The sequence below is a fragment of the Salvia hispanica genome, chromosome 1 (assembly GCF_029641045.1).
Source record: "Salvia hispanica isolate PSC_SH4W2 chromosome 1, Shi_PSC_v1, whole genome shotgun sequence".
NCBI classification, from domain to species: Eukaryota; Viridiplantae; Streptophyta; class Magnoliopsida; order Lamiales; family Lamiaceae; genus Salvia; species Salvia hispanica.
Window position 1 is genome coordinate 1,051,544 of NC_142692.1, and position 13,959 is coordinate 1,065,502.

Consider the following 13,959-nt stretch of genomic DNA (forward strand, 5'->3'; position numbering starts at 1 on the left):
TTAGATAAACGATAAAGTCCATTTATTTAGAATGAAAAAAAATAAATGAAACTTTAAATTGCGGATTCCGATATTGCAAAATACTATTCCCTCCGTCCCCCATTAGGAGTCACACTTTGACCGGACACGAATTTTAAGAAATGTAAAGAAAAGTTGGTTGAAAAAGTTAGTGGAATGTGGGACCCATTTTCTTATATTGGTTTTATAATAAAATGTGAGTGAATTGAGTTAGTGGAATGTGGGACCTACTTACTATTTATGGTAAAAATAAAGTGTGACTCTTAATTGGGGACGGATCGAAATGGAAAAGTGTGACTCTTAATCGGGAACGGATGGAGTATAAAATAGTAAAACAATATCTATGGCTGAGATGAACGTTTTATACTCCATAAATTAAATGTTCTATGATTTCATGTTTATTTTGTAAATTTTCTCAACACATACGAAAAAATACGAAAAAACAGTTTACTTTATTGATTGATATTGAAGTTGTGGGGACATGTACGACTTGTGGACCATGTGCCAATAATTTATCTGAATGAAGGAAACCAATGATCTACATGTGCAAATATTTAATTTCATTCCATTTTTAGAAATGGAATTATTTTGTGGAATCGTGAAATGACAAAATAGGACCTATTGAAGTGGAGTAAAATATTTCTAAACTAAATAAAATCATAGTTGAACACAAATGATTTTTGGGCTAGACTTCACATATATTTTCAAACAGTGATTCTTTTGCTATACACAAAAGACTTTGCAAAATAGATGTACAAGGCTACAGACACTGCATTAAGCAAGGCCAACAACCAATAGAAGTAGTCAAGATGGCCCCGGTTCAAGTTATCCGACAACCAACTATCTCGGCCGTCTCCACCCGTGGCCTTATCCACGACGGACACCAAGAAACTGCTCAAGAAACCACCAATGCCGACCACAGCAAACGACAGAGCAATTCCCAAACTTTTCAGCTCACCGGGGACTTGATCATAGAAGAATTCCTGAAGGCCAACGAAGGTCAGCACATCCGCAACCCCCATAACCAAGTACTGAGGAATCAGCCACCACGCGCTCATTGGCACGGTCTCCTCAGGAGAGTCGACCAGGCCGTGCTCAAGAGCAGTCTCCAAGCGTTTACGCTCAGTAAAGCCTGCAACGACCATACAAACTACGCCAAGAACTAGGCCGGTTCCTATCCTTTGGAGGAGTGATATGCCGGTCGGTTTGTGGCTAATGGCTCTGGCTAAGGGGATTAGTACGGCTTCGTAGAGTGGAACGAAGAGGATGATGGAGCTGGCCGTGAAGACCTGAAGGGCGGCAGCTGGTATCTGGAAATTGCTGGTCACGTGACGGTCCATCGTGACTCCTTGCTTGGTGAACAGAGTTGCGGATTGTTGATAGACAACGCCGAAAGGAAGACATGCCAAATATATTGGGAGAAGCTTTAGGATTGCCTTTGCATCTTCAACATCATTCATGCTGCAAGCTTCCTCACCATTACTCTCTAGTGATGCTTGATCAAGAAATCTACCACAAACACCACATAATTAATCATAAGAAAACATGTGATTTCATCTTCCAATTGTTCATAATTTACCTAAAGTGAGCTACTTCCTCCTCAATAGCAACACCTTCAGGGGAGGAAGCACGTCGGTTTTTCAGAGCTCTCACGAAAACACGAGTGATTCGCACAAATGGATTCCTCTGATCACTCTTCACGCGGAATCGGTATGTGCCAATCCCAAACACGAAAACAAATAGGGAAAAACACATGACAATGCAGGGGATTCCAAAGCCTAGCTCCCAGCTTAGATTCTCTTGAATGTAGGTCAAGGCCAATAAACCTACCAGAGTGCTAACACACAAGCAAAAATTCCACCAATTGAAGAATGAGCTCTTCGATTGGAGCTCTTTCTCATTCTCATCATCAAATTGGTCAGCTCCGAACGCCTGCAAGCAAGGCTTGTGGCCGCCTACTGCAAACGCAATTAAATACAACGCGAAGAAGAAGAAAATCACATCAATTAACGGAGGAGACGACGAATCGGACGGATTGAGAGCTGCTGATACAGACAGTGAACCTAATCCCTATATATGATCCAAAATTTAAACATAATTTCAATCACTAAATGGTAAATGTATGGTAATCAAATGCGACAATCTGTTGCAGGCTAGCCAATATACGATCCAAAATTTGAATCTAAATGACTAATCGATGTGAATCAACAACCAATTTCAGCTTACAAATCGTAAAAATACGATTCAATTTTAAAATCAGCGTGATCCGAAATTTCAACAACTCTTCAATCAACCGATTGAAGCAAACGAAGAATTCAATTTCATAAATCGGAATAAACTGATTTGAATGAGTTGGTGATTACCAGGATGTATAGGACAGAGGCGGCGATAATCGTCCAATATCTTCCGAGATACGAATCGGCGACGAAAGCGCCGAGCAACGGCGTGAGTGCCGACGTCCCTGCCCACGCGTTGACGTTCGCCGCGGCGGCGGCTGTGGATTGGCCTAGCGGGCCGGTTAGATAGGTAACCATATTTGAACTGATTCCGTAGTAAGCGAATCTCTCCGCCATTTCAACGCCTGTAATCGATTTTAAATCTGAATAAAACGAAAAAATGAATAAAATCGAAGGAATCAATCAATCGACTACCTATGATGAAGGAAGCGGATTTCCAGCATCCGGATTTGGAGTGGAGAACGCGGCGGCCTTTGAAGTCGACGCATCCCCTGACGGCGTTGACTAGTAGCGGAGCTTGAGCTTCCATTGCGTCGCTCTCTGCGGAGGTAGCTGAACTTTCCGCCATTGCGTCTCTCTCAGCTCAATGTGAGCAAAATATATGTTGATGGCAGGGGATGGATCCTCTGCTGTGTTAAAAAAACACAGCAGAGGCTGCGGTGCTTAAAACGCAGACCAATCCCCTTGAAACGCAGCAAAATATAATACAGCCGCATTTCTTTAATCAATTCACTATGGGCCCACATACAATTGAAATATTATGCATATACGCTGTCCATACTTCTCTTTCTCTTTTTACAATGTATGTAGTAAAATATTTTGTTTTATTTTTGCACCGTTTCTATTTACAATGGAAATATATGTACACGCCCTCAATTCCCCTTTTCTCTCTTTATAATGCCAAAAATATTTCGGAATCAAATATTATATATGTATTTATATACTTATAAATTGTAATTATGATGTAATAAATATTTGTATATTTCATATTTCATATTTTAATTTTTAATTTTAATAATAACAATATTACGATTTTAAATTTTAATAATAACAATTTAAAATTTTTGAGTTTTATCAAATTCAATATTTGCGTATTTATCAATATCAAATAGGAACATCTCCAAATAAAAATAAAACTCATGTGTGAATCAATATGAAAGAATAAACTATACAATAAATGAAATATGAAATATTTATTACTACATTATAGTTACAGTATATTAATATACATGCATACTCCATCCGTCCCGGCTAAGATGACACATTTTTTAGCTGACATGAGACTTTTTGAGTTATTGTTAAAAAGTTTAACTACAGAGATAAAAGATGGATGTAAGTATTAAAATAGAGACATAAAGAAATATGAATATTTTAATAGGAATGAGAAAAAATAGTTGAGTGTATTAATTGGAGAAATAAAGTTTCCGAAAAAAGGTGTGTCATCTTAATTGGGACAAATTAAAAAGAAAAACGTGTCATCTTAAGTGAGACAGATTGATTTTGTAATATTGTTATTATTAAAATTTAAAATATGAAATATAAAAATATTTATTACTCCCTCCGTCCCGCTTTAGGAGTCCCGGTTGATCAATTTTGGACGTCCCGCTTTAGGAGTCTCGATTGAGATAAATTAATAAAAAATTGCCTACAAAGTGTTAAAAGTATTAAAAGTGGGTCCCAACATCCACTATAACATTTATTTATTGAACCCTCAATAAAAAGTGGGTCCCAATATTGTTATTATTAAAATTTAAAATTAAAATATGAAATATGAAATATACAAATATTTATTACATCATAATTACAATTTATAAGTATATAAATACATATATAATATTTGATTTCGAAATATTTTTGGCATTATAAAGAAAGAAAAGGGGAATTGAGGGCGTGTACATATATTTCCATTGTAAATAGAAACGGTGCAAAAATAAAACAAAATATTTTACTACATACATTGTAAAAAGAGAAAGAGAAGTATTGACAGCGTATATGCATAATATTTCAACTGTATGTGGGCCCATAGTGAATTGATTAAAGAAATGCGGCTGTATTATATTTGCTGCGTTTCAAGGGGATTGGTCTGCGTTTTAAGCACCGCAGCCTCTGCTGTGTTTTTTAACACAGCAGAGGATCCATCCCCGTTGATGGCAACGTGTGTGGGACCCACTCCCATTTTTAAAAAAAATGCAGAGTTGGTTGTTAGAATGAAAAGAAAGTAAGTTAACTATAAAATACTCACTCCGTCCCACAAAGATAGTCTCACTTTGATCCGGCACGCGTTTTAAGAAATGTAATAGAAAGTGAGTTGAAAAAGTCGGTGGGATGTGAGTCCTACTTTTAAAGTATTAGTTTTATAATAAAATGTGAGTAGGAATGAGTCAGTAGAATATGAGGTCAACTGCCAAAAATGGTAAAAGTGAAATGTGTCAAATTATGTGGGACGAACCAAAATGGAATACTGGATCAAATTACGTGGGACGGAGGGAGTAATTCTTTCTTACTCTACTTTCTTTACACTCTAACTATTTATTATCATCTTCGCAAAACAACGGTCGAAAAGAAACGTCTCACTTGTAGTGGGATAGAAAGAGAATATGATATACTCCCTCCATACCAAAAGAATATATATACTTTGAATTTGGTATGAGTTTAGTGCAAAATTGGTAAAAATAGAGTAGAGAGTAAGTTTGAGCTATAAACTTCACATATGATAATTATAGTAAGATAAACTTTCTTTTCCTCTTGCACTTGAATTCATAATATATTTAGACTTCAATTTTTATGATTATGCAACCTTTCAAACAAAATTACATGTACAAGAAAAATAAACAGGCCTTAGTCGATTTTAGTAACCCTATCTAGTCTCTCCTCTTGTATGCATAACACTTGGCGGAGCAAACAAACGCCGCCAAAGTGGCGGCGTTAATCCCTCCAAGGAGCCAATAGAAGTAGTCGAGGTGGGCCCGGTTCAGGTTATTCGAGAACCAGCTTCCGGACCCAGCTCGGTCCGTGAGAAACTCGATCAACGATATCAAAAAACTACTCAAAAAGTTGCCGATACCAAAGATACTAAGGAAAAGAGCAAGCCCTGAGCTCTTAAACTCATGAGGAACTTGATCGTAGAAGAATTCTTGCAAGCCAATCATTGCGAAAACATCGGCGGCGCCAAGCAGGATGTACTGCGGCGCCAGCCACCACACGTTCATGGGAACCGTCTCCTCCGGCTTGTCGAGCAGCCCGTGCTCGGCTGCAATGGCGAGGCGGCGCCCCTCAATTACGGCCGCAACGACCGCGGTCATCAAGGAGAGGAATATGCCGATGCCGATTCGCTGGAGCATGGATATTCCGGCCGGTTTCTTGGTTATGGACCGAGTGGCTGGAACGATGATCCGCTCGTATATTGGGACGAGGGCGATAATAGAGACGGAGATGAGGGATAGAAGCGAGGCCGCCGGGATTTCAAAGGCGGGGGTGAGGTGGCGGTCCAGCGTGGCACCCTGTTTCGTGAACATGGTCGTGGCCTGTGACGAAACGACGGCGTATCCGAGACACGTGCACCAGATCGGGACGAGACCGAGGATTCCAATGGCGGCCTCGACGTCGGCCGCGGTGCTCACGTTTCCGTCCTTGTCTGGAGGCCCTAGGGTTGCCTTGTAAAGAAATCTGTTGCAATCCAACGCAAAAATACATAAAGGTTATTGGCACCTAATATCATTCGCGAACATTTAATAAAGAGTTATTATATATAATATATTAAAACTAAATCATGATACAATTCAAAATTAACAACTTACTTAAATTTGGCGCCTTCACGAGGCAATACGCAGCGAGCTTCCTCTTCCGCACAGGAAGGGGAAGCTTTCCGGTTCCTCGCCGCCCGAACGAACACCCGCCCGATCTTGAGGAACGGGTTCCTCTCGTCCCCGCTCAGGCGGAAGCGGTAAGTCATGGATCCTAACAAGAACACGGCTAGCGCGAAGCACATCGCGAAACAGGGGATTCCAAAGCCAAGCTCCCAACTCAGATTCTCTTGAACATAGCTCAAAACAGAGAGAGCCGCCAAGATCCCTATGTTCATCGAAAAGTACCACCAATTGAAGAACGAGCTCTTCGCACGGAGCTCGTGCTCGTCTTCATCGTCGAACTGATCGGCCCCGAACGCTTGCACGCAGGGCTTATGCCCGCCCTGCGCGACTGCAGCTAAGTACAAGGAGAAGAAGAAGAAGGCGACCTCGAGAAACGAAGCAGAGTTGGATGAGTGAAATGCAGCTGACATAGACAACAGGCCAATACTCTGTAGTCTCATCACAATGCAAAATTCAGCCATGATTTCACAATTTATCGAATTAATTTCATCAAATCTGCAAAATTAACCCCCAAATTAGGGCACTCACCACCGCATAGAGCACAGAGGCGATGACAACGGTGCGAAATCGGCCGAGAAACGAATCGGCGACGAAAGCGCCCAAAATCGGAAGAAGCTGCGATGTGCCATTCCACGCATTGACGTTCTCTGCCGCCGCCGCCGTCGACTGCCCCAGCGGCCCCGTCAAATAGCTGATCAGATTCGAGCTTATTCCGTAATACGCAAATCTCTCCGCCACCTCAACACCTAAATCAAATTAACCCCCAAAAATCAAATTACTGCTCAAAAATTTCAGCAAAATCACTCGATCGAGCTCGATTCGCTTCAGATTCATAAAATCAAACAGCTCAAAATCATCAGCAGCGTTCTCCTCCTACCTATGATGAAAGAGGCGGATTTCCAGCTGCCGGTTCTCGATCGGGACGCCGGCCGGCCTCTGAAGTCTTCGGCGCCGCTGACGGCGTCGTTTATCAGCGCAGCTTCGGCCTCCGATCCACCGTTTCCGGTAATCGCATTTCTTCCCATTTGATCTCTCTCGTTTTCTGGGTTTGCTGTGCTAAATTTTAATTGGTCGAAGGAGTAGTTTTTTACGTAACATATTGCTCTACTGAATAAGCACTGAAAATTGAAAAAATAACTAAATAAGGAATCATTTTGTGTTTCACGTTGATATTAATTTAATCATCAACAACTTTTGAAGTCACGTCTTTCATTTATTTTTGTTGAAAATCGACATACAATATTGTAAATTTACAATCAACGAGATATTTTATTTTTATTGTAGTTGTTATGTTTATATTTTAGTTGTATAATGATGTTTGATTGATTAAATTTAAATGTTAAATTATAGTGGTAGTTGTCTAGTTGATATCATTTTAAAGTGAACCTAGTACTTCTAAGAGGAGTGGTTAATTTTAGACCATCCAAGACCATATTTTTTCGTTTTTAGACTTTTGTTATGTTCACAAAATATAGTCTTGATACTAAACACTACACATTATAATGTCAAATTACTAAAATAATGGAATTTACTAGCTGGGGAAAAATACCGAAATACCGAAATATCGGTCTTATCGTACCGAAAAAATATCAAAAATACCGAATTTTCAGTATACCGTGACTTTCGGTACGGTATGATACCTTACCGAAAGATTCCGGTAAGGTAACGGTATGAATTTTCAAATACCGCGGCATACCGCTACATACCGAAATTCGGTACATATCGTAAATTAAAGTGTATACCGTAAACTAAGGTATATACCACAAAAATATAAACGCAATTACATATAAAATATATTTTATATATTTTTAAATTATAAAATCTATTGTGAAATATAAATATAATTATGAATAAATTATATTTAATTTATTTTTAAAATTATAAAATATAAATAATATTCTAAAAATTCTAATTTTCTATTTTAATTGTTGTTGAAAGTCAGGTATACCGCAAAAGTAAGATATACCAAACTTCGGTACGGTATACCGAAAATGAGGTATGGTATCGGTATAGAAATTCGTCATACCGAAAAATAAGGTATACCGAAGTTCGGTATACCGAAAACTTTGGTAAGGTAAAGGTATGACTTTTTCGCATACCGTATTTACGGTAAGGTATACGGTATGGTGGTTTCGGTAAGGTATACCGTACCTACCCACCCCTAGAATTTACCTAGTTAAAAAGGGGAATTTAGTATAAAATTAAATATAGACTAATTTTGATTGTTAGACTTGGACAATAAAATGAAAAATTGAAACATATACATATTTTTTTTGGAGGCAACGAATGTTAACGGAAGGGATTCTATCAAGTCTTTTCTAACACATCACCTCACTTAATTAATATAAATCTAATTTCTTGAATTTCATGCATACATGTGGGAAAGTTGATGAGAAAGAGTAAAATCTTGCCCCATATGTATCAGTCATGAAAGGTTAGATTAATTTCCCGAATTACTTCTAATTGACTTATACGTAGGCTTCTTTTACGGTATATGTCAATTATTTTTGAAAACAAATTGGTTTGAATTGAAATTAAAATTTGATCTATGGAATTGAATACGAAGGAATTGAATGAAACTAGAATTTCATATAATTGAATTATAATTCAAATTCAAATCATTTATATGGTGTGTGCTTGTGTGTGCAAGTGTAATGTGTGCACCCGCCGTGTGTGCAAGTGTGTGTGTGCGCAAGGTAATGTGTTTACTGTGCGTGTGCAAGTTCGTGTATTGTGTGTGCAAGTGTGTGTGCGTGCGCAAGGTAATGTGTTTACTCTGCGTGTGCAAGTTTGTGTATTGTGTGTGCAAGTGTGTGTGTGTGTGCAAGGTAATGTGGTTACTGTGTGTGTGCAAGTTTGGGTATTGTGTATGCAAGTGCGAGTATGTGTGTGAGTTTGTGTAGTGTGTCAGTTGTGCATGTGTAGTGTCTTTGTGCAAGTGTATGCGAAGTTACTTAATTTATTCTATTTATTTGGAATTTCATTTATCCATTTTTGATATGGAATTCAAATTGTGATTTAATTCCAAATCCAATTTTTTTTTATAGTAATAAAATTTTATATTTGAAATTGAAGATTCCAATTTTAATTATGCAGGCTCAATTTCATTATACTGAACAAAGTCTAATAAATCTAGGTGCACTAGATTATGATATAAATACAACAAGACGAAATTAAATACTAGTAATAACTTCATGCGACAATATTGGGCCTGCACATATAACAACGTTTGGAGAGTTTAACTGGGACTCTCATACCTAAGTGGGCCATTGTGAATTTAGGCAAGATCCTCTCTTTTCATTGCAAACAATAATTGAAAAATTAACTAGGCAAACAATCATTAACATTTTAAATAACTTAATATGAACATGACAAAAAAGGCTAGTTAGTGAGCGGCTCTTCCGCTGTAAACATAGTACTTAGCCGAGTAAACATAACCAACAAGGGAGAGTGCACTAATCCCGGCCAGCAGCCAATAGAAGTAGTCGAGATGCGCCCGGTTCAAGTTGTCGGAAAACCACCCGGCCCCACCGCCTCCACTCGTCACTTTTTGGATCACGGATACCAACAAGCTACTAGCAAGGCTACCCACCCCGAGTATGCTCAAGTACAGGGCAAGCCCTGTGCTCTTGAGCTCACTCGGGACTTGGTCATAGAAAAATTCCTGTAGGCCAACCATGCCAAAAACGTCTGAGATCCCGGAGAGCGTGTACTGTGGGGCCAACCACCACACGCTCATCGGGATCACGGCGTCGGGCTGGTCCACCAGGCCGTGCTCGCGGGCAGTCCTGAGGCGCCTGGCCTCAACGACGGCCGCGATCACTATGGACAGGAGGGACAGGACCAGCCCGACCCCGATCCTCTGGAACACTGTTATGCCCGAGCTCTTCTTGGTTATGGACCTGGCAATGGGGACGAACACGCGGTCGTAGATCGTGACAAAGACCATGATTGATAGAGAGATGCAGATCTGAAACGAGGCCGCAGGGATTTCGAAAGTCGGGCCAATGCGACGGTCCATCGTGACGGCTTGCTTCGTGAACAGAGTGGAAGGTTGTGCGTACACGACGGAGTAGCCCAGGCTTGTGCACCAAATCGGGACAAGCCTTAGCATTGCTTTTGCTTCCCTGGCACCTTCCACATTGTCAGACTCAGCCGAGGGCGTGTCTGACAGTGGAAGCAGTGCCTTGTCCAAAGACCTGACACATGTCATATCAGTGTCAGGATCAACATACATCAACACCAGTGTCATGTAATTTTCAAAAAATGAAAATTGTCTGTTTGTAAAGGACTCACTCAAGGACAGAAGTTTCGCGTTTTTTCATACGAACGCGAAACATTCTGACAAACGGATGCCTCCCCTTCTTCCTTTTCCTCTCAGTACTGAACCGGTAAACCAGTGACCCGATGCAAAAGAGAATCAAGGAGACGAGCATAACGATGGAAGGGATTCCGAATCCGACCACCCAACTTTGATTCTCTTCTACGTAATTAACCACAGCGAGGGCGAGGACGATGCCTAGACACGAGAACCAGAACCACCAGTTGAAGAAGGAGCTTTTCGCCGCGTTTTCGTTATCATCCGCAACGTCGAACTGGTCCGCACCAAATGCTTGCAGGGAGGGCTTGAGCCCACCTTGAGCAAATGCAACCAAATACAAAGAAAAGAAGAAGAAAATTGTCTGAATCTGAGATGGATAACATAATGTGTTGCTGCTGTTTCCATCAATTTTGAAGCTTGTGGAGCCCATTGAATTGAGTAAAGAAGATAGAGTCAAGAAGCCAAGTCCCTATTCAAGAATTAGTAGTATAATTTTATAATTTGTTTAGAAAATCAAATTATAGTAATTTCAATCTAAATTAAAAAAGCTCAATTATCCAAAGTACTTTTATCAGTTACTTACTACACATTACTTTTTTTTAATTATTATAAGTTATCTAAGACTAGATACCTCCGTCCGTGAAAATTTGTCTTATTTTAATTCGTCGAATCGCGAAAGTGTAAAGAATTACTGACCAATACATATAGGAGAGATGAGAAGACAATGGTTCGGAAGCGGCCCAAAAGCGTGTCGGCAATAAGGGCACCGAGGATAGGCGAGAGCGCCGCCGTTCCGTACCACGCATTCAAGTTTGCGGCGGCGGCGGCCGTGGATTGGCCTAGTTCGCCGGTTAAGTAATTCACCAAATTCGAGCTGATTCCATAGAAACAAAACCTCTCCGCCATTTCAAAACCTTATAACACAAAAAAAAAAAAAAAAACTAAATTTCAACAAATATATATAAAAAAATGCAATTATTGAAAAAAAAAAGTAAAGAAAAAGTGGGAAAATTGAATGTACCGGCGATGAAAAAAGCTGATTTCCAGAAACCGGATTTGGAGCGGATGGAAGGGCGGCCGTTGAAGTCGACGTAGCCAGGAACGACGTCGTTTGGCTCGGCCGCGGCGGTTGCTTCTCCGGCGTCGGTGATAGCCATGCGAAAAGATTTTGTTAGAGGGCCTAATTTTATTTGGTTACCACAAAATATTAGTGGGGGGCTACTATATCAATATTTGTAGTGGGGATCCCATATTTTTATCTTTCATTCTTATTTTTTTCATTTTGGTACGTGTATCAAAATTAGTTCGAGAATTTAGCAATAATTTACAAGAATTTTGGAAATAAACTAATTATCTAAGATTATAATTAATATTACTATTATTATGTTTATTTTAGAATATATAGACATAAGCTTAACATGATCGTAAATACTACTATAATTTGAATTGTTCCTATTTTTAGTGAACCATGTGGAAAAAATGTCCTAACAAATTAATACTATTATGACAATAATGAGTGCCTAGAAATTTTGCGTATTATTTGACGAGGCGTAATAAGTGCCTATGATAAATTTCATTTATACTATTCATTTAAAAATCGCAAAAGTGGGAGAAGTTGAATTTATACAATATCTCACTTTATTGTAAAAAGAAATATCATGATATGTTTGTCGATTGGTTCCATGAACCATCCCATCATTACTGGAGGTATGGTAGCCGTTCAACTAGTTTTAGCCATGGAAATGTTTTTAGGGAAAATAAATATCTTTAATAATTTATATCAATATTAATATAATTGTAGAATTACAATTATATATACTCTCAAATATTAAGTGGCTTATTACATACATATGTGTAATATTTTTTTTTATACTCTCTATACTTGATAAACACAACCTTAAATAATCTTAGACAAGTTCTCCTATAGTAGGCAAAATTTTGGTTATATGTCAAATCAAAGGTAATTTTGTAGGGATTATGACGATATCTCAATTGCATATGTTCTGACGATGATCGAGTGATGAAATTCTTAATTTTATTTCAATATTCGTATATGTTGAGAATCATATTTTATATCAACAAATGCATAAAAAAATTTCAATACAATGCATGTACAATATCAATAAAGTTGTGTTTAAGTTTTCGTGTATGTATTTCAAATATCTATATTCATTGTCTTGATATTTGTAATACAATATGGTGATATCAGAAAAACCACGAAAATTATCTTAGTTTGACAAATTGATGATTTTATGATATTTTATCTATTACTTATTAAAATTTATAAACTTTAATCTCATTTATTTATTTTAAGATTTAATAATGTAGGATTAGTCTTAATTTTGGATTGAAGTATTATAAGCATTTTAACATGTCTCTAGAAAAATGATACTCCCTCCGTACCCATGATTTGTCACTATTTGACCCGGCACGGATTTTAAGAAATGTAATAGAAAGTGGGTTGAAAAAGTTAGTGGCATGTGGATCCTACTTTTATATATTAGTTTTATAATAAAATGTGAGTGAGAATGAGTTAGTGAAATATGGGGTCCACTATAAAAAATGGTAAAAGTGAAAGGTGATAAATTTTTAGGGATGAACGAAAAAGGAAATAAGTGATAAATTTTCAGGGAAAGAGGGAGTAGTTGATATTTAAAATAACCTATCCTTTTACTACTCCTACTATTTATAGAGTGTAAAAGTGAAAGGTGATAAATTTTTAGCGACGAATGAAAAAAGAAATAAATGACAAATTTTTAGGAATGGGAGGTAGTTGATATTTAAAATAACTTATCCTTTTACTACTCCTACTATTTATAGGGTAATGGTCCTGCCTTGGCAACGAAATGACACCATGTTTATTTATAAGGGAACGAAATGACACCATATTTATTTATAAGGGACCACTCTTCTTCTTAAAAAAAATACATTATATATGGACCACTCATTATTCCCTCCATGCTCACATTTTTCCATAATTTTATGTTGTAGTATACCGGGCGGTGATAACATGCAAATTTATATATTATACAAACTCAAAACTCCTCAACATAACTTTAATATAGTTTCAATACATCATCAACACACTGTAAAATTTCAAGATTTTAATGTCAACACAGTATCAACACAGCATCAATTATTGACTATTGTTGAAATTCTGTTGACATTTTCCTGTTGATGCTTTTCTGTGATTTGTTGACTTTTTCAATGGTCCAGATCATAGTTTTGAATTTGTACAATATTTAGAGTTTTCATTTGATCACATTTCGTAGTATACTAGTACCGGAGTACATTATATTTTTATTTTAGAAGGATGGACTAAACATGAAACTTGATGTTTAGTCCATCCTAAAAGAAATTGATTGCGTTTGCTTAATAAGAAAAGAAATACTACTACATAATTATCGCTTGATCCACAAATTTTAATCAAGTATAGTAATAACTTTAAATTTACTTATCAACTGCCAAAGTTTAGATCTTTGTTCTGAACGTCGATGATGTGTTAATCATTTCT

At 37.8% G+C, this 13,959-nt stretch overlaps 3 protein-coding genes across 3 annotated transcripts; all 3 read right to left on the reverse strand.

Annotated features, from left to right (window-relative positions):
* Positions 1 to 681: 681 nt before the first annotated feature.
* On the reverse strand, positions 682 to 2,921 carry LOC125218732 (protein NRT1/ PTR FAMILY 5.10-like). The gene is made up of 4 exons (XM_048120468.2): positions 2,670 to 2,921; positions 2,382 to 2,599; positions 1,598 to 2,088; positions 682 to 1,527 (listed from the first exon to the last, which is right to left on the reverse strand). Exons 1-4 carry the CDS (start codon positions 2,821 to 2,823, stop codon positions 723 to 725), a joined length of 1,668 nt encoding a protein of 555 aa, XP_047976425.1. The 5' UTR covers positions 2,824 to 2,921; the 3' UTR covers positions 682 to 722.
* Positions 2,922 to 5,011: 2,090 nt separating this feature from the next.
* LOC125221502 (protein NRT1/ PTR FAMILY 5.10-like) lies at positions 5,012 to 7,236 on the reverse strand. Its single transcript, XM_048123621.2, has 4 exons — positions 7,002 to 7,236; positions 6,653 to 6,870; positions 6,053 to 6,552; positions 5,012 to 5,921 (listed from the first exon to the last, which is right to left on the reverse strand). The coding sequence occupies exons 1-4, from the start codon at positions 7,147 to 7,149 to the stop codon at positions 5,117 to 5,119; spliced, it is 1,671 nt and encodes a 556-aa protein (XP_047979578.2). The 5' UTR covers positions 7,150 to 7,236; the 3' UTR covers positions 5,012 to 5,116.
* A 2,201-nt stretch (positions 7,237 to 9,437) lies between these two features.
* LOC148933026 (protein NRT1/ PTR FAMILY 5.10-like) lies at positions 9,438 to 11,653 on the reverse strand. Its single transcript, XM_089062744.1, has 4 exons — positions 11,467 to 11,653; positions 11,142 to 11,359; positions 10,421 to 10,914; positions 9,438 to 10,323 (listed from the first exon to the last, which is right to left on the reverse strand). Exons 1-4 carry the CDS (start codon positions 11,600 to 11,602, stop codon positions 9,510 to 9,512), a joined length of 1,662 nt encoding a protein of 553 aa, XP_088918870.1. The 5' UTR covers positions 11,603 to 11,653; the 3' UTR covers positions 9,438 to 9,509.
* Positions 11,654 to 13,959: the final 2,306 nt, after the last annotated feature.